General features: G+C 35.3%; 1 protein-coding gene across 10 annotated transcripts in view; it reads right to left on the bottom strand.

The window, feature by feature from the left end:
* HYCC2 (hyccin PI4KA lipid kinase complex subunit 2) overlaps positions 1 to 18,681 on the bottom strand; it is a 75,718-nt gene that overhangs the window by 24,396 nt on the left and 32,641 nt on the right. For all 10 annotated transcript variants that reach the window (XM_082397086.1, XM_082397080.1, XM_082397079.1 and 7 more), the window contains 5 exons: positions 15,052 to 15,231; positions 11,044 to 11,124; positions 9,625 to 9,740; positions 2,570 to 2,665; positions 7 to 123 (listed from right to left, as the gene is read on the bottom strand). In XM_082397086.1, the coding sequence (XP_082253212.1) occupies positions 7 to 123; positions 2,570 to 2,665; positions 9,625 to 9,740; positions 11,044 to 11,124; positions 15,052 to 15,231 (590 nt within the window). The remainder of the gene's footprint in view (positions 1 to 6; positions 124 to 2,569; positions 2,666 to 9,624; positions 9,741 to 11,043; positions 11,125 to 15,051; positions 15,232 to 18,681) is intronic.

Genomic DNA, 18,681 nt, shown 5'->3' on the forward strand with positions numbered 1-18,681 from the left:
ACTTACATGGCATAATAAACTCCTGTGAGAAGCTGCACCATAAATTCAGGATCCAATACTATTCGACCACAGAGTTCTTTCCAGTGTTTTTCATGTTGCCGTGGAAATCCACTCACACAAACCCTAGGAAAATACATTATTTATCACATGTGATTTCCTGATACATTAAATAAAACATTTTTGTTTCCATAAATTCACTTATTCAATTACTCATTTCTCAAATATTTTTTGAGTACTTGCTATGTGTCAGTCACTATCCTGGGCCCATGCATACAGTTGTAAACAGGCAAAAAGATAAAAATAAAATCTGTGCCCTCATAAAACATACATTCTAGTGGACTATATCAATAAAAGTAATAACTTTTTTCAAATAGGTATCTCTTTCATAATCATCCTTCTCCCTCTTCACAAAAGAAATGCATAACTTTTACACATCCCAAATTGAATCAGGATGGAATTAGTGGAAGATACAGAAATCTCAAAACAAATAACCAAAGTATCATAAACAATTCTCTGTTTTCCATCTCATTAAGAGATGCTTCCAGAAAAGTTACGCTTAATAATTATCAAAAACTGTTATGTACTTCTATTATTTTAAGAAATTAATTTATTAGAATAATTGTGAGTCCAGAAGAAATTTTTTAGTGTTTCGTGCATTATGGTCTCAGGAAATATTTTTAAATTTTTAATTTACGCATTTTTTTGGTAGCAGAGATGTATAATTAGGTGATCAATAAAAGATCTGTAAGTATAATATGGCATGATATTAGGATAAAATTATGTGGATAAAGTGGAACAGAAATTCAATTTTAAGGAGAAAAAGAATGTTAGACTATTAAAGAAAAGCTTGTTCATTTATTCCATACATGGGATGATGGTGGTTATCAATCAGATCACTGTGTATTTACATTATATACATTTAAAATAGTGATCAACAATTATTTGTTTTATTATGTCAATATTTACATACTGGAAATCATATAATTTACAACTATTTAAAACAGAATAAAAAATTTAAATGTTAACTTAAAAGTGTACAAAGGCTACACAGTTTTTCGAAATTCTTTAGGGGATATGTGAATAAAAGTCTGAGGACTACTATACTCTATCATCACTTTTGTTATTAAGAAACTCTATTTCATGCCACAGTAACGTTACCAATTAGAGATACGGCAGATTTGTTTTAATGAGCCAAAAAATAGTCATTTATAAATAAATTTATCTGTAGATAGGCAGCAAGTGCTTAAACAAAACAGTATACTCTCTTGATAACAGTATCTAGGTTAGAGACAAGAATTTTGTTAGTCATTAATCATGTTATTATAGGCAAGTGAACTTTAAGATATTCTATAAATCAATCTCACAGCTAATTTAGATCGGCCTTCCTCCATTTAGCAAAACTGAGTTTTGGTCTCTTCCCAATAATACAACAGCATGAACTTGTGCAAAGCATTTGCAGTGGGCAGACTCTTTGGGGGTGAGGTCAGGGGCCCTGATCCCTATGATCCCTCCTTCCTGGTATTCACACCCTTGTGTCATCCTCTCCTCTTGAGTGTGGGTGGAACCTGTGATTTGCTTGTAACAAGGCAAAGGTAATAGGATTCTCATGCGTACACATACACATTATATATTATGTAAGAGGAACTGACCACTGTCCTTCAGCAGACAGTCAACAAGAAATTGAAGCCCGTCCTACAACTATAGGAACTGAATTTTGCCAAGAGAAGTGTATAACTCCTCAAATGAACCTCAGATAAGACTGCGACTCCAGCCAACATCTTAACTGCAGCTTGTAATACCCTAAGCAGAGGGCCCACCTAAATGATACCTAGACTCCTAACCCCAGGAAACTGAAATAATAAATGCATGCTATTTTAAGGTACTAAATCCATGGTGTAATTTGTTATGAGGCAATAGAAAAACTAATATAGCATTTAACTTTTGTGGGGGCTTAGTTTCCTCAAATAAAAATCAACTGGGCAGGATAAACTGAGTGTTCCTTCTATAATTAAAATTCTGCTCCTCTGTCTCCAAACTCATTTATATTACTTAATTTTTTTTCAACAGTTGAAATTTAAAATTTCAGCTCAGGTCTGTCCAAATTATTAGAAATTCTGATTTAGTAAAGATTAGAATATACAAATACAAATGAGACATACACATAATTGATGTCACTGCTAATCTTATCCAAAGCAGACAGTTATTTGTGAGATATATAAAGGAAAAAGTTCATGTTTCTTACAACTTTCTCTACATAGAGGACTATTTATTCAAATCACTTAAAGTGATTTATAAAAATTGGCATCCAGGCAGTGACTAGGTTTATCACTAAACCACCCTAAACCTAAAACATCTTGGCTTAGCTCAATGTTGAGCTAGAAAATGCTTCTTTTATAACTGAAATATTTTCAAGAAATCATGATGCATGAGGGATGATAAGGATTCCTATAGGAATGTAAGTTCCCTGAGTTTTGTTTACTGCTATATCACCAGAAGTTAGAACAGGGCCTACCAGAGAGAATGTGCTCAGTAAATATGTGTGAAGGTTAATGATAATTATTCTTCTTACCTGGAGCCCATTCGGCAAAGAGACTGGTAAGATGAAGCAGGCATATATACAATAGCAGAATTATAACATAACATGAGGAAACTCAGGACTTCAAACCTAGAAAAAACAAAAACAAGGAAAAAGGATTACAATTATTTCTACTTAGAGACTGTAGTAAATGATTTCTTTCTTTGATGGTTATAACAGCAATGCCTTAATATTGACCTTCATAATTTCTCAATCAGATTACTGTAATATCCTCCTCAATAATTTCCCTATTTCCATTTGCGTTATTAAAGGTCACAGCTCTTGCTGCCATCTATATTTTCTTCCTCAGAAAAACGCCCATCATGCTTGAACAGATGACTCCTCTATGCTACATTAATCCACTATTCCTATTGACTGCATGATAAAGCCCAAACTCATCATGGCATACAAAGTCCTTTAAAATCCACCCTCAACCTACCTCTCCAACCCTACTTCCCTCTACTGCCTACCACATACACCACACTACATCAGTCTTATACCATTCCATGAATATGCCATAACCTTTCATAATTCCTTGCTTTTATGGATGCACCCTTTTTTATTAGAACATACTTTTCACTTGGGAAACTCCTGCTAAGGTTTCAAATCCTGGCTCAAACTTTAATCTCAGATATAAAGCCATTCTTAATTCTTCTAACTAAAACAAACAAACACTGTTCCCTTTATCTGTGTAGCTCTAATACAGCATTTATCCCACTAAATCAACTCTGTCTTTACCTCTGTTTTATCTATTTAGTAATAAGCAACTTTAGGACACAGACCCTGATTTATTCATCTTTAACTCTAGTGTCCAGCATAGTGTTTAATACATTATTACTGCTCAATTAATTTTTATTGCATGAATAAATGAATGCTTTCCTAATCTTTATGATCACTAAGAAAGTGGCTCCTAAGCCTGGATGCACATTACTATTTAAGGACATTTTGGAATAATATATTCCTGTGTCTCAACCCAGATTGACCCAATTAGAATCTCTGAGGGCAGGACCCAGGAACGTTGTATGTCTAAAAAGCTTCCCATAGGTGGTGAAGAGTATATGGAAACTCACTGTACTATTTTTGAAACATTTTCTGTAAGTCAGAAATTATTTCAAAATGAAAAGGTAAAAAGTGAGTTGAAAGTCTGACGTGGAAGCAGGCACATCTTCAGATCCTTTCTCCTTCTCTATGCTGCTAGGTTTATTGAAGATTTATTTTCTGAAATTGAAGATTTATTTTCTGAAAGGATAAAAGACAAATTTCTACCTGGGAACCACCAGGCACAATTATGATTTGGGGTCAGGGAGGGCAGTAGGGGAGGAAGGGAAGATACTGAAAATAGAAAACTTAAGTGAAATAGGTCTTATTGGATATTGAGACCTCAAGTTCTCCTTCCCCATGTGGTCATCAGAATGCTAGCAGCAAGCCCTCTGGTTAAGAGACTGGAAGAATTTTCTTTGGGGAATTTGACCACCCTAAGAGAAAAGACTTAAAGATATGGACTTGGGAAGTTCCCCAGCTGGATGGCCCAGTGAGAAGTTGTGAAGTTCACCGTCAATTAGCCCTACCAACATGGCCATAGCTTGTCATTTGTTTTATTCCCCTACTTTTAAACATAAGCGGGAAAAAAGGATTACCAGACACCTGAGGAACTTCACTAACATGAAAATGAGATCAAAATAAAGAAATGGAAGGTGGCGGGGGCACAATTTGGAGGACACAGAGAACATAAAAGAGGAAAATATAAAGCAAATTATCATTAATATTCTAAAAGATGAGATGTTGTTTAAAAACATAAAAAAACCAAAAACACCAAACAGGATCTATTTTAAAAGACCATTCTGAAAACAAGAACACCTTTTAGATATACAAAATATGATGACAGAAATTAAAAACTCAAGAAAAGGATTGGTGGATGAAGTTGAGGAAATACCACAGAAAGTGAAGCAAAAGGAAAAAGATATGGCAAATGGGAGAGGAAAGAGGACCAAAATAGGAGTTCCCACATTCAAACAATAAAAGCTCCAGAAGAAAGATAATAAAAGACAAGATAGATAAAAGACAAATAGTAAAAGACCAGATAAAATGGGGAGCCTAAACTAATTAACAAAAATAATTCAAGAAAATTCCCAGTCTGAAGGACATGAGTTTCCAAATAGAAAAGGTCCACGTAGTGCTCAGCACAAAGGAGGAAATAAACCCACACCAAGAAACACAACCATGGAATTTCAGAGTACTAGGAACAAAGAATGAGGATATAGGGTGCAGGAAACAGTGGATCCATCCACACAGGAAAAAGACAAAGAGAATTCCCAGGATAAGAGTGAGGGGAGATCCCAAGACAATGTGTACACCAGGCAAAGAGGGCAACACAGTCCAGATTGGAGTAAGTCAAAAGGTTCTGGGAAGATAAAACTGAGAAAATAACTGGTGTAAATGAAGTCTTGGAAGGCTATGTAGAAAACTGATAGAAAATTTGCAGGGTTGAATTACAAAGCACATAGTAAACAAAGAAAACAAAAGGCCAACGATGAACTTCAAGGAAAACAAAAAGATATGCAGGAAAGGAAAAGTAATAAACTAATCACAAAGCTCAGCCTGAATGGCTCTGATGAACAATGATCATTCATAATAATGAGAAATCTAAATAATGAGTTCCCCAGAATTACAACATAAGATAGGACAATGAGAGAGGTAACAACCTAAATTTTTATCTTTCCTAGAGATAAGTTATTAGATAATGCCCCAAAGTGAAAAATTAAAAAGCAGTAAATTACTCAAAGAAGTGGAGGTAAATATTAAAAGCAAGATTTCTCAACCTCAGCACTATCGGCATTTTGGGCTAGGTAAGTGTTTGCTGTGGGGGGCTGGCCCAGGCATGGTAGGATGTTGAGCAGCATCCCTGACCTTTACACTTGAGATCCCTGTAGCAGTCCTCCCTCCCACTCAGTTGTAACAACAAAACAAGTCTCCAGACATTGCCAAATGTTCCCTGGGGGGCAGAAGTGCACTGGCTGAAAACCACTGGTTAAAAGTTGTTACATCTGGGAAGGGAGAAGTGGAAGGGAGAGGGAGCTGGAGATTGCAGTTCTTCTTAATAAGCTCTGTAGGACTAATGCATATTTAACCGAAAAAAAAGGGTGTGTGTGTGTGTGTGTGTGTGTGTGTGTGTGTGTGTATTACTGATACAGTCGGCTATACAAAAAAGTAAAATATACAGCAAAGACAAAACAATAGCACAATAATTAGATACCAATTGTCATACCCAATAGGATGGATATAATCAAAAAGATGGAAAATAAGTATTGGTGAGGATGTTGAGAAACTGGAACTATCATACACTGCTGGTGGGAATGCAAAATGGTACACCACTCTGGAAAACAATATGACAGTTCCTCAGAAAGTTAAGTATTAAGTTAAATACCATATAGGGACTTCCCTGGTGGTCCAGTGGTTAAGACACCGCACTTCCACTGAAGGGGGCACGGGTTCGATCCCTGGTCAGGGAAGTTCCTCATGCCGTGTGGTGCAGCCAAAAAATAAAAATCAAATAAAAATCAAATAAAGTAAAATAAAATGAAATAAATACCATATAACCCAGCAATTCTACTAGGTATATGCTCAAAAGAACTGAAAATGTTTACACAAAAACTTGTAAACAAACAAATGTTGACAGCAGTATTATTCATAAATATTCCAAAACTGGAAATAACCCAAATATTCATCAATTGATGGATGGATGGATAAACAAAATGCATATTGTCATAATGGAATATTATTCAGTCATACAAAGGAACTATACACTACCACATAAACGAACCTTGAAAACATGTTAAGTAAAAGAAACCAGACACAACAAAAGGCCACATACTGTATAATTCCACTTACATGAAATGTCTAAAATAGATAAAACCATAGAGATAGAAAGTGAGATACATAGTGGCCAAGGGCTGGGGAGAAAGGAAAGGGGAGTTTCTTTTTAGTGTGATGAAAACATCCTGGAATTAGCTAGTGGTAGTGGATGCACAAGCTTGTGAATACACTAAATATCACTGAATTGTATACTTTAAAGGGGTGAATTTTATGGTATGTGAATTATATCTTAATTTAAAATAAATTTAAAAGTCAGTAATTAACTTAAAATGTGCAAGTATAAAACACAGTGCAGTTTCTTCAATATTTAAAAAACTCTCGGGGAATTCCCTGGCGGTCCAGTGGTTAAGATTCTGTGCTTCCACTACAGAGGGCACGGGTTCAATCCCTGGTTGGGGAACTAAGATCCTGCAAGCCTCTTGGTGCAAACAAACAAACAAAATAAATAAATAAATAAATAAATCCCTTGCCAATCACTAGAAAAAAAATACACAGTTCAATGAGAAATATGGACATAGGACATGAATATGCAGTTCACAGGTCAAGAAAAATACTTAATGAATTAACATATTAAAAGCATTCAAGCCTAGTCATAATTAAGGGAATGCTAAGTAAAATAATGTGACATCAATTTTTAATGTTCAGATTGGCAAAGATTAAAAAATTTGAAAATATCCAGTACTGGGGGTTAGTATGAGGAAAGAGGCACTCTCAAACTACTCGTAGGAGATTCAATTAGTCCATCGGTTTTGGGGAGGGTAATTTGGCAATACTGACTCAAACTGAAAAAGCAGACGTTCTTTAGCACAGCAATTTCACTGTTAGGAATTTATTTTACAGATACTTCCGTGCTCCCATGCAAATATTTATACAAAAAATATTGTGTTCCTTATAAGATTGTTTAAAAAAACTGGAAAAAATCTAAATTTTAGTCAGAATGAGACTGGTTAAAAACTGATAGTATGGGCACTTCCCTGGTGGCCCAGTGGTTAAGACTCTGCGCTTCCACTGAAGGGGGTGCGGGCTCAATCCCTGGTGGGGAAACTAAAATCCCACATGCCATGTGGCATGGCCAAAAAAAAAAAAAAAAAGCAAGTTGTACAACAACATGTACCAATGAATCCAGTGTGTATGGGTCTACAAGTGTTTCAGGTTGAATATATGCTTTTGCATGCATGAAAATTTTCTGGAAGGACACATAAAAAACTGCTAATAATTTAACTACTGAGAGTAGAAATGGGTGGTTAGAGGGAAGAGGACATATACTTTTCTCTTTGTACTCTTGTCTATTTTTACTTTATACTCTTCTATTTTAAATGTACCATAAGTATATATTGTTATACTTTAAAAAATTAAAATGAGAAAACAAAAAAGGAATCAGGTAACCAGATGATTTTTATGCAAACTAGTCTGCAAACAGTACTTATGAACCACTGTTCTAATATACATTTTCTATTATTAAATGATTTGAGTACCCCAACATAACTGTATAGAAAAAAATAAAGTTGTTACTTTAAGTTGGGATAAGGCCTTCTCCAGGTGTTATACAGCACCCTGATGGCTAATAAAGAACAATCACTAAAGCTGAATTCCAATGTGTTAGGAAACAAGGAAAGCCACTGTGTTTTCTATCATATGTGTAATATTGGAAAGACCCTTAAGAACTGGAATTCTAGACTGAAGCACTTGATCAAACGTCAATAATTTAGAAATCTGCTTGATCCTATAGTCCTTCCATAACTCTAATATTATAACCAATAAGATAAGAGTACTACTTTACTATGAACATAAAATATTATATAACAAATAACAGTATCGGGACTTCCTCAGTGGTCCAGTGGCTAAGACTCCACACTCCCAATGCAGGGGGCCTGGGTTTGATCCCTAGTCAGGGAACTAATCCCACATGCCACAACTAAGAGTTCACATGCCGCAACTAAAGATCCCCGCGTGCCGCGACGAAGATCCCGAAGATCCCGCAGGCCTCAACTAAGACCTGGTACAGCCAAATAAATAAATAAATAAACATTTTGTAAAAAAGAATAATAATAATACTATCACTAACATATATTATGTTCCAGGCACTGTGCTAAGCATGTTTTAAGCATCATCTCATTTATTTCTCACAATAACCATGCAGGGCAATGTATGGTAAAAAATTTGGCCTTGCCCAAAGAAAGTTTTAGCCTTTGCCCTCAGCTTCTGGGAAGTAACCTATGTCATACCTGATAAGTTGTTTAGATTGGGGGCTGGTGACACAGGCTCTCTTTGTTGGTAATGGCTAGATTGAAAGGCTATAAGACTGCGATGATTGATAGGATTAAGGTGAAAGTTTGGGTGAACTTTATGTGAAGTGACTGTGTCTCATTTACCTGAATGCATTATGGGAACAGATACTGTGTCTGTGTCTGAGGAACACTTCCCCTATCTAGTATTGTAAAACAGAAGGCCTGTAAATCCATCCATCCTTCCTCTAATATTAATTGAACATGCTAAACTGGGATCAATAAGATTGCCCAAGCCTACAAGGTCATTAATTTGCTGAACAATAGCCCTGTGTGGAATACAGACTTGAGCTTATGGCAGAAGCCAGTAAGTGCCACCTAGCAACAACTTCTGGGATTTGGGACCAGAAAATTTCTATCTGAGAGACAACCTGCTTACCAATGGGTACGAAGTGAGACTGCCCCCATGACTGAAACATAAAATAATCCTAAAATCTGAAATACCCATAATATCTTGGGTGATGTCAGAAAAACACCAGAAGATTTCCATAATAAGTGCCAGAAGAGTCCCATTATAAGTGCCAGAAGAGTTCCATAATAAGGTGCAAATGGTTTGTGCAGAAACATGTTACCAAGGGAATGGAAAGAAGTACTTATAGTACTCATAAGCAGGGAGGCAGGAAACCTCTTTTTCCCTAGGGCCAACTTTGGCACCACCTGACAATCTGCCAGATTCTACCTATCACCTAGATGGGCCCCTGTGAACAACTCTCTATTGATCAACAAAGAGCTGCTAGGTTTATGGATGAGTATTTCACTGCAATGATGTATTTCACTAGTATGACATATTTAACTTTTGCCTCTTCTCACACCAAACCTGAACCAAAATAATTGTAGATAACTATTAAGCATAAATTAACAATTTTTACTGTCTACAGTTTTGACCATTACCGGTTTTGTGCAGTGAATGTTTCCCTCTGCGGATGAAGATCACTGTAAACAACCCTGATGAGATCATGCTGACACAATGCCCCTTCTGTCAAAGCCATGGATCCAATTGTTGAGGGCTACAAAAACAAGGTAAAGTATGAGACTGTGTCTCTAAAATGAAGTAAAAATCTATATCATGTGAGGATATTTAATTCTGTCTCAACAAAAGACAGTTTCAGACCATTTCTTCAGTTTCAAAACCTCTTCCATTTTTCTATTATATACATTCTACAGCTCCTTTTAAAAAATATTTATACATTATATAAAACTAAAAATACACTGCTTTGTTTTTTGAAATATTATGGAATGAATCTATATTTAGGACAGAATAAGAAAAGTTGCTGAAAAGAATAAAGGCTACAAATGCATCAACTTTAATTTGTTTGTTTCCAGAACTCAGAGCACTCTTGGGGACTATGCATTCAAACCTGGAGGTCTTTCTAACTTCAGGAAGGTTGGTGCTCTCATTAATCTCATTCCACACTGAAGAAAGCAAGGTGCAGAGAGTTATAATTATGGAACACAAACAAGAATACTATGATCAAATGTCTCTTTAATAGTGATATAATTGATTTCATGTTTCTAAAGTTAGAAGAACCATCCATTTGTAAACTTTTCACTACCCTCCATTTTATTTTATAACTTGATACATGGAACACAGTTAAAATCTATTACTCAGAAATGTTCTATGCTAAAATCAGCCCTGGTTAAATAGGAGGCATTCTATTTTCAACACAAAACAAAGTCCCAGGGGAATTAATTAAGAAAATAAATAGCTGCATAGAGCTATGAGGCAACTGGATACTGTTTGTTGCTAAGAAAATGGATTTAAATTTTTAGACTACTGGTAAAGTTTCTTTAAGCACTTTCCTCACAAGTTTATGCACTGAAGGCCACTATAGACAAGAAGCTTGATTCAAAGCCTATATCCTTAAAGAGAGAAGGCAGAAGGAGTTCAGCTCAACAGGAGTCATCTACCTATATAATTATCAGTGTTCTCACAATCTTCAACCAAATAAATATAAGCAAAAATCAGAAGTGTAATTATTTTCCTAAAAAATAATAAAAATAAATCAATCTAACATAGATGATTTCTAATTAATACAGAAGACAAAAAAATTAAAAGAATATTTTTGAAAGAAAAGACCAAAAATGATGCTGGTAGAAGAATGAAAAAGAAATAAACCAGAACTAGAGGAAAATTTTCCATTAATTACATTCTGTCTCCCTTGACAACAGCTCAGCTTTATATCACTAATAACAAACATCTCCATTAAGAAACAAATCAGTAAAGATGTGTTAGGAATATTTATCTCTAGTAAGAAATTGACTTTTACTCAACATAATTTTTAAAAATTCTACCTTTGCAGTCTTACTTACCTCATGGTATATTGAAGGCTTGGATAAGGAAGGGATAGTAAAAGACAGAACTTTATTGTTCCCATCTTTATCAGCAATTTCCTATGGTTAAAAAAAAATGCAGAGATAATAAAATAATCACAGGACTATATTAAAAGAAATAATAACTACTTTCTTAACAAATATATCACTGGCAACTGAGGAGAATGTTTAGATATAGTAATACATAAAAATATTATTACCCTAGTGTATCTTTTCTAACCTATTAGCAGATTTGTACACTTTGGTAGTTGAGTTATCCTTTGAGAGACACTGAAAGATATAATACTACAATCAATCAAATACACCATGACAACAAAAACATGAAGTAGGCACACAAATTTCATGATAAGTTTACATACAGGCTAGGGAGATTACAAGTGATCAGATCTTTTAGTTGAAACATGACTGAGTTTAAAAGATTAAAATCACTGCTCGCTTCGGCAGCACATATACTAAAACTGTAATGATACAGAGAAGATTAGCATGGCCCCTGCACAAGGATGACATGCAAATTTGTGAAGTGTTCCATATTTTTGGAATGGGAGAAAATATTTGCAAATGATGCGACAGACAAGGGCTTAATCTCCAAAATATACAAACAGCTCATACAACTCAAAACAAAAAAAACAATCAACCCAATCGAAAAACGTGTAGAAGACCTTAATAGACACTTCTCCAAAGAAGACATACAGATGGCCAGTAGGCACATGAAAAGATGCTCAACATCATTAATTAGTAGAGAAATGCAAATCAAAACTACGAGATACCACCTCAGACTGGTCGGAATGGCCATCATTAAAAAGTCTATAAATAACAAATGCTGGAGAGGGTATGGAGAAAAGGGAACCCTCCTACACTGTTGGTGGGAATGTAAGTTGGTATAGCCACCATGGAAAACAGTATGGAGGTTCCTCAGAAAGCGAAAGGTAGAATCACCACATAAAAATTAAAATTAAAGGTTTTAGCCAAGAAACCCACACTTATTAAAATATGAAAAACAGGGCTTCCCTGGTGGCACAGTGGTGGTTAAGAATCTGCCTGCCAATGCAGGGGACACAGGTTCGAGCCCTGGTCAGGGAAGATCCCACATGCCACGGAGCAATTAAGCCCGTGAGCCACAACTACTGAAGCCTGTGCACCTACAGCCCGTGCTCCGCAACAGAAGCCACCACAATGTGAAGCCCGCACACCTCAACGAAGAGTAGCCCCTGCTCACCACAACTAGAGAAAGCACGCGCGCAGCAAAAATAAAATAAATAAATTCATTAAAAAAAATGAAAAACACTGTTGTAACACAGGATGAATCTTAACTAAAAGAAAATCTTACAATTATTCAGCAATAAATTAATGACCTGAAATAAGCAACATATTAACATAATTAATAGTAGTCCAAGTGATTAATCATAAGTTCATACTTAAGTGGTTTTTACTGACTACAAAAACATTCCTGTGATTTTTAAAAGCACTTTATCTTTCACTGGAAAGGTCAACAGCATCTATTTCTACAGTCTCTGGCACGCCAATCTTCTACAGGTATCAATAAAAATCTGCCTACAGACTTCCCTGGTGGTGCAGTGGTTGGGAATCCACCTGCCAATGCAGGGGACACGGGTTCGAGCCCTGGTCCGGGAAGATCCCACGTGCCATGGAGCAACTAAGCTGGTGCGCCACAACTACTGAGCCTGCGCTCTAGAGCCCATGAGCCACAACTACTGAGTCCACGCACCGCAAATACTGAAGCCCACATGCCTAGAGCCCGTGCTCCACAGCAAGAGAAGCCACCGTAATGAGAAGTCCACGCACCACCAACGAAGAGTAGCCCCCGCTCGCCGCAACTAGAGAAAGTCTGCGGGCAGCAAGGAAGACCCAGTGCAGCACCCCCCCCCAAAAAAAATAGATATGAGATCCTATTAAATAAAATAATAAAAGATCTAATAAGGTTTAAAAAAAAAAAAACTGCCTACAGACGCCAGCAATTAGAGAGAGGAAATGCTCCTCCTGCATCACTCCTTTTCTCTACTGTCTTTAGTCTGTTTCTTTTAAAACTCATATAAGTATACATAACTGGCATAAAATCCAGACAGAGAAGACTGCCCTAGAAGGAAGGTAGTCAGAGAGAGACTGAGTAGTTGCACAGCATAAGAGGAAGAAACAACAGGAAAAAAAAACAACCATCATCACCAAGACACAAACCCAAAAGAACTTCCCTATAGGGCTAGTTTTGGGGTTTCGTATGTCATAGGAGAGTACCAATTACATGTGAACAATGGCCATACCTCTAATTTTGGCAGGAAAATGGTTTAAAAATCCCTAGAAAGATCATTTAACTACTCTGTAGGCAAAATAGTTACCACCACATCTGGGCCACTGTGCCTCAGAGAACATCTATGCTAAGATGAATGGGCCTGATTTAAGTTAGGCAATAAAATTTTAATTTTTATTCCTAAATTTCAAACTAAGCCAAATACTTTTTATTTATATCTGTGTATATATCTGTGGAGAAGAATGTTATGAAATTTTTTTAAGTTGAGGGCAATATAAAACTCTCTCTTGGGCTACTGAAGCAAGGGAGAAGTGCTGGAGTGAGAAAAGAAGAAAAAAGAGAAATGAATATATAAAAGAAATCCAGTGTGGTAAGAAAAATCGAGAACCACAGAGAAGAGAGAACACAGGTATCAAGGGAATTAAAAGAAGACAGAAACCTGACGTTACATTTCTGATATATAATTGAGCATTTTTAAAACAGTACACTATTTTTGAGACACCGAAAGATAATTAAACCATAGCACCAACAAGTACTGTCAAGAACTTGTCAGGCATCCCACTATACAAAATTTTTTGCTTCATTTGTCCCACTACTGAATTTTATTACACTAAACAAGACAAATTATAGCTTAATGTCAAACATAATCTAAAACACTAAACTCAATTATTAAATCAACATTTACTAAGTGCCTTGCTAAGCACTAGAAACACAGTGATATGTGAAACAAATTTCCTACTTTAAAATAAAAAATCAGGCAAGGTAGCAAAATAAAGAATTTTATACCTACACCAGCTTTTCATTAAAAAAACTCATCTTTAATTGTGATACAACTATTACTACTACTATTTATAATAATAGTGGTAAACATTCGATAAACACCTCAGGAAACATGTTGGGTTCTTCTAATCGCTTTTAATCCTACTAACAATGTTTTATTTCTGTTTTACAGGATGAGGCAACTGAAGTCAAGATATTAAGTAACTTGCTTAAATTTAAAACAGCCAGTAAGTGACAGGACCTGATTTTGAACAAAATACAAGTGATTCCACAGGCCAGGCTCCGTCCTTCAGATTCTAGTGATGGAAATGTTTTTAAATGATTTTTTAAGGGATAATACTTAAGAGGAATGAGCACTGGTGCAGAAGAATATTTATTTTTTGTGAGAGTCAATGTTTTGTGAGGTACTTTGGTTGAGGTACCTCTCAACTACAAACTTAACTTTAATATGTGGAGTGTCTGTTTAGAGTGAATACACAGAATATAAGAATTCAAAGGGCAGGAATTTCAATACCAATGTTCTAAACTGGGCACCATGAGGAAAAAAAAAAAAACAGAATAATAATGTTTAAGGTACTTAAGAATTCCTTAGAAGAAAAAAGTTTCATAAATAATGTAGTATCAAATACATAATGTTTTATCAAATGATTAAAAATAAATTTAAAAAATTAAATGCAAGGCATTTATAAATATTAGTCAAACAAAATAATTAGAAAAATAAGCCATAAAATATTAATAATGCTATCAATTATAATAGTTTCACCTACTTTATAAAATGCATTACCAGCAATTACTTATTAAACACCTCTGTACTCAATTTAATTAACTCAAATAAGTTATTCAAGAGACATTTAAATTTATTTTCCTCTAAATATTCTTCAAGTATTATTTCAGAGGACTTTAAAAAATACTTAAAGTTTCCCAAACTACCATTTTCCACTTACCAAATTGTAAATTCCTAAAAGAAGTGCTTCAATGCAACCATTACTCTGTCTGTCTCGGCTAACTGTAAGCCGCAAATAAACCCACATCAATTCTGGCAAGAACTGCAGTGTGAACCTCTTAAGTCGAACTTCAGAGCTGCGGTAGAGCTCAAACAGCTGGTGGCAGACAGGCTCCAGGAGCTAAGAAGAAAATAAAGTGCATCAGCTATTTCCATTCCTTTGGCTGTAACTGTAATTTTTTTTTTTTAGGCACATATACTTGTATAATATTTTAAAAATAAATTCTCAACATTAATTTTTGCTTATTCTGAACCAATGCAACCAAAACCTCAATCTCTATTTATACTCAGAGACTACACATTAAACTGACCAATCCAGTAACTGCAAGAAGTACTTTGTGCCCAGATAATATCAACATATCTTTCAATACACTGTACTATTAAACTTATTAGATAATTAGTTCTTTAACCAATGTACTACTTTATATTTAGTGAGTTTCCTTTTCTGTTATTACCAACCCTTACTATCCTCCATTTTTAAAAGTTTCTATTGGAAGAAAATAATTTCAAATAATCTTGTTGGAAATAAACTTTAAATCTCAACTTAAGACTATGATTTAAACAAATTATTTGGCAATACATAATATTTGGACATCCAAAATGCTAGTTAATATTTTAAATACATACAAGTAAAACAGATTACTTCTATGTTTTAAGACTGACAAATTCTACTAATTATATTTACTGGAAAGATTTTGAAAAGGAGGAAGTATAAGTATACAGAAATAGCTTTTCCAATGTTTAACTGGATAATTTTTCATATGATATCACACAATGTGACTTATAAGGAACTTCATAATCTTAAAAACTGAAGAAAATGAGCAGTTTAGACAAACCTCTCCTTTTCCCCTAAACTTGTACTGCTAATTTAGACTGGTTTTGTTAGAATAACTGCAGACTACACAAAACTGGCTATGATTTTAAAATGCAGATAAAACACTGAGAGGAAACTATAAAAAAATTTAACACTAGCTATTTTTGTTTTGTTTTAAAAAAATTTTTATTGGAGTACAGTTGATTTACAATGTTGTGTTAGTTTCAGGTGTACAACACAGTGAATCAGTTATACACATGTATATATATATATATATATAGCCACTCTTTTCAGATTCTTTTCCATATAGGTCCTCACAGAGTATTGAGTAGAGTTCCCTGTGCTATTCAGTAGGTCTTTATTAGTTATCTACTTTATATATAATAGTGTAACACTAGCTTTTAAAAAAAAGGAACGATTCAGTAATTTATATGCTTACTTCTATTCTGAATGATTATAATAATATATATATATACACTTGTATATCTGCTTGAATGTAGTTATATATGTCTGTAATAATCTAACACTCCAGAATAAAGTCATTACTTTCAAAATTGTAAATTAAAAGTCAACAAATCCTATGTTGATTGTACAGTTAATATACTTAGATGACTTAAGCTTAGCTCTTAACAACTCTAAAGCTAAAAAAATTTACACACCTAGTCTAGTAACTACTAAGCTCTTTATATGAAATCACTCTCATAGGATTTAAAATATTAAAAAACATTCCAACTCTCCCTTACACTGAAGTCTAGACCAGTCAGACAATTTGCCCAAGGTTACAGAAATTAGTAGCGGAGAAAGACACCAGAATTCAGATCTTCTGACACCAAGTTGATGTTCTCACTATACCGCATTTCTTATACCAGGATGGCAGTGGAGGAGGAGGTGAGCGTTGTTTAATTACAAATAGTGTAGTCCATGTAGTGCCAATAATGAAGTAATAAACTTTTGAAAATGGTCAACTGCTGGCAACTTTTTAAAGTACTGACAACAATATTCAGCTCCTTAGGACAATTAAACATTGTTGCTCTCATAAATTTATGTATTAAAAATATATGTCCATGTTTCAAATCTACTTTCCTCTTTAGTAAAAGACTCTAAAACTGCCTTCTCTAAATTTCATTGGCCATGGTACAATTACAATTTGTCTATGTTATAAAGACCTTATTTTCCTTCCTCAGCAGCAAGTATATTGGCATGTAGAGACTATATTTTAATAAGCACTGCAAAGAAATACAGTTACCAAAATTATTACTCTGCTTTTTTTTAAAAGGAGGGAGGAGGAGTGGCTGGCAATCCAGTAAATTTTCATCAGCTCCACTGCAAAATAAGACTGTTAAAAACTTGCCAATGTGCTCTGTTAAAATCTTTAATTCTAAGCATATGTTATCATGCCATCATGTTCTCAATTTCTCAGTATCAGAAATGACCTCCCCTAAATGGCGCTATCACCCACAGCAAAAGGTGTTAAAAATCATTATCTCCTTAAAAAAAAGCTTAAGAATAATTTACACCTTCCCCAAACTTAGCAAATAGTTTTGACATGATAATTACTAAGAGGCATGCCATATGATGAATGCATTGAGAGCAGTTTGGGTGGAATAATGGAAACTGAACCCAAATATGAGTAGGTTAAAGAAAAAATATGAGGTGAGGAAACGGGCACAAGTAGACAGAGACTATGAATAAGCAATACTTTATAAAGTTCATTGGGAAGAAGGACAGAAAAATGGGGTAGATAATAAAATAGGAGGCAAATCAAAGAAGGTTTTTAAAAAAATGGAATATTGTTGTTTATCATATTCCTTTCATCAGAAAGGGAAAAAAAAAAATCAGTGACAGGGACTTCCCTGGTGGCACAGTGGTTAAGAATCTGCCTGCCAATGCAGGGCACATGGGTTCGAGCCCTGGTCCGAGAAGATCCCACGTGCCACAGAGCAGCTAAGCCTGTGCGCCACAACTACTGAGCCTGCACTCTAGAGCCTGCGAGCCACAACTACTGAGCCTGCGTGCCACAACTACTGAAGTCCGCACGCCTAGAGCCCGTGCTCCGCAACAAGAGAAGCCACCGCAATGAGAAGCCTGTGCACCACAATGAAGAGTAGCCCCTGCTCGCCACAACTAGAGAAAGCCCTCACACAGCAATGAAGACCCAACGTAGCCAAAAATAAATAAATAAAATAAATTAATTAAAAAAAAAACACTGCTGTTTTAAGAAAAAAAAAATCAGTGACAGAGGAAAGGGAGGGGATAACTGCAGTAGCAATCTTTGAGGTAGTTAGAGAAGATGGGATCCAGGCCTAAGTGGAAGAAATGGCCTTTGATACAACCTGAGACACTTCATCCACCGAACAGCAGAAACGGCAGGAGAGTGTGGGTAGAGATGCTGGTAGACTGGTAGATTTGAATGGGAAAATAGAGTTTCCAACTATGTTCTTCTTCTATAATGACACAGAAGGCAAACTGAAAATGAGGAGGAAGGGCAGTAAGTATGAGGAAAGAGAAGGTATAAAATGAACACTGGGACAGTGTACCAATGAAATATTATGTGCTCATTTATGATTTTTAGTCCTGCATTTAAATGGAAAAAGTCAACAAAATTGTGTTTTTTCCAGGTACGTTCAACCACTCAGGTACAGGCATGAAGTGGATGGCTGGGTTTTATCCAGTGTTGAGATTTTGCCCAAAGAATATGAACTAAGGGAATGAAAGGCAAAGGAGCTCAGAATGTTTGCAAGGGAATGACTGTAATGA

The sequence above is a fragment of the Balaenoptera borealis genome (genome assembly GCF_965194805.1).
Source record: "Balaenoptera borealis genome assembly, chromosome: 6".
NCBI classification, from domain to species: Eukaryota; Metazoa; Chordata; class Mammalia; order Artiodactyla; family Balaenopteridae; genus Balaenoptera; species Balaenoptera borealis.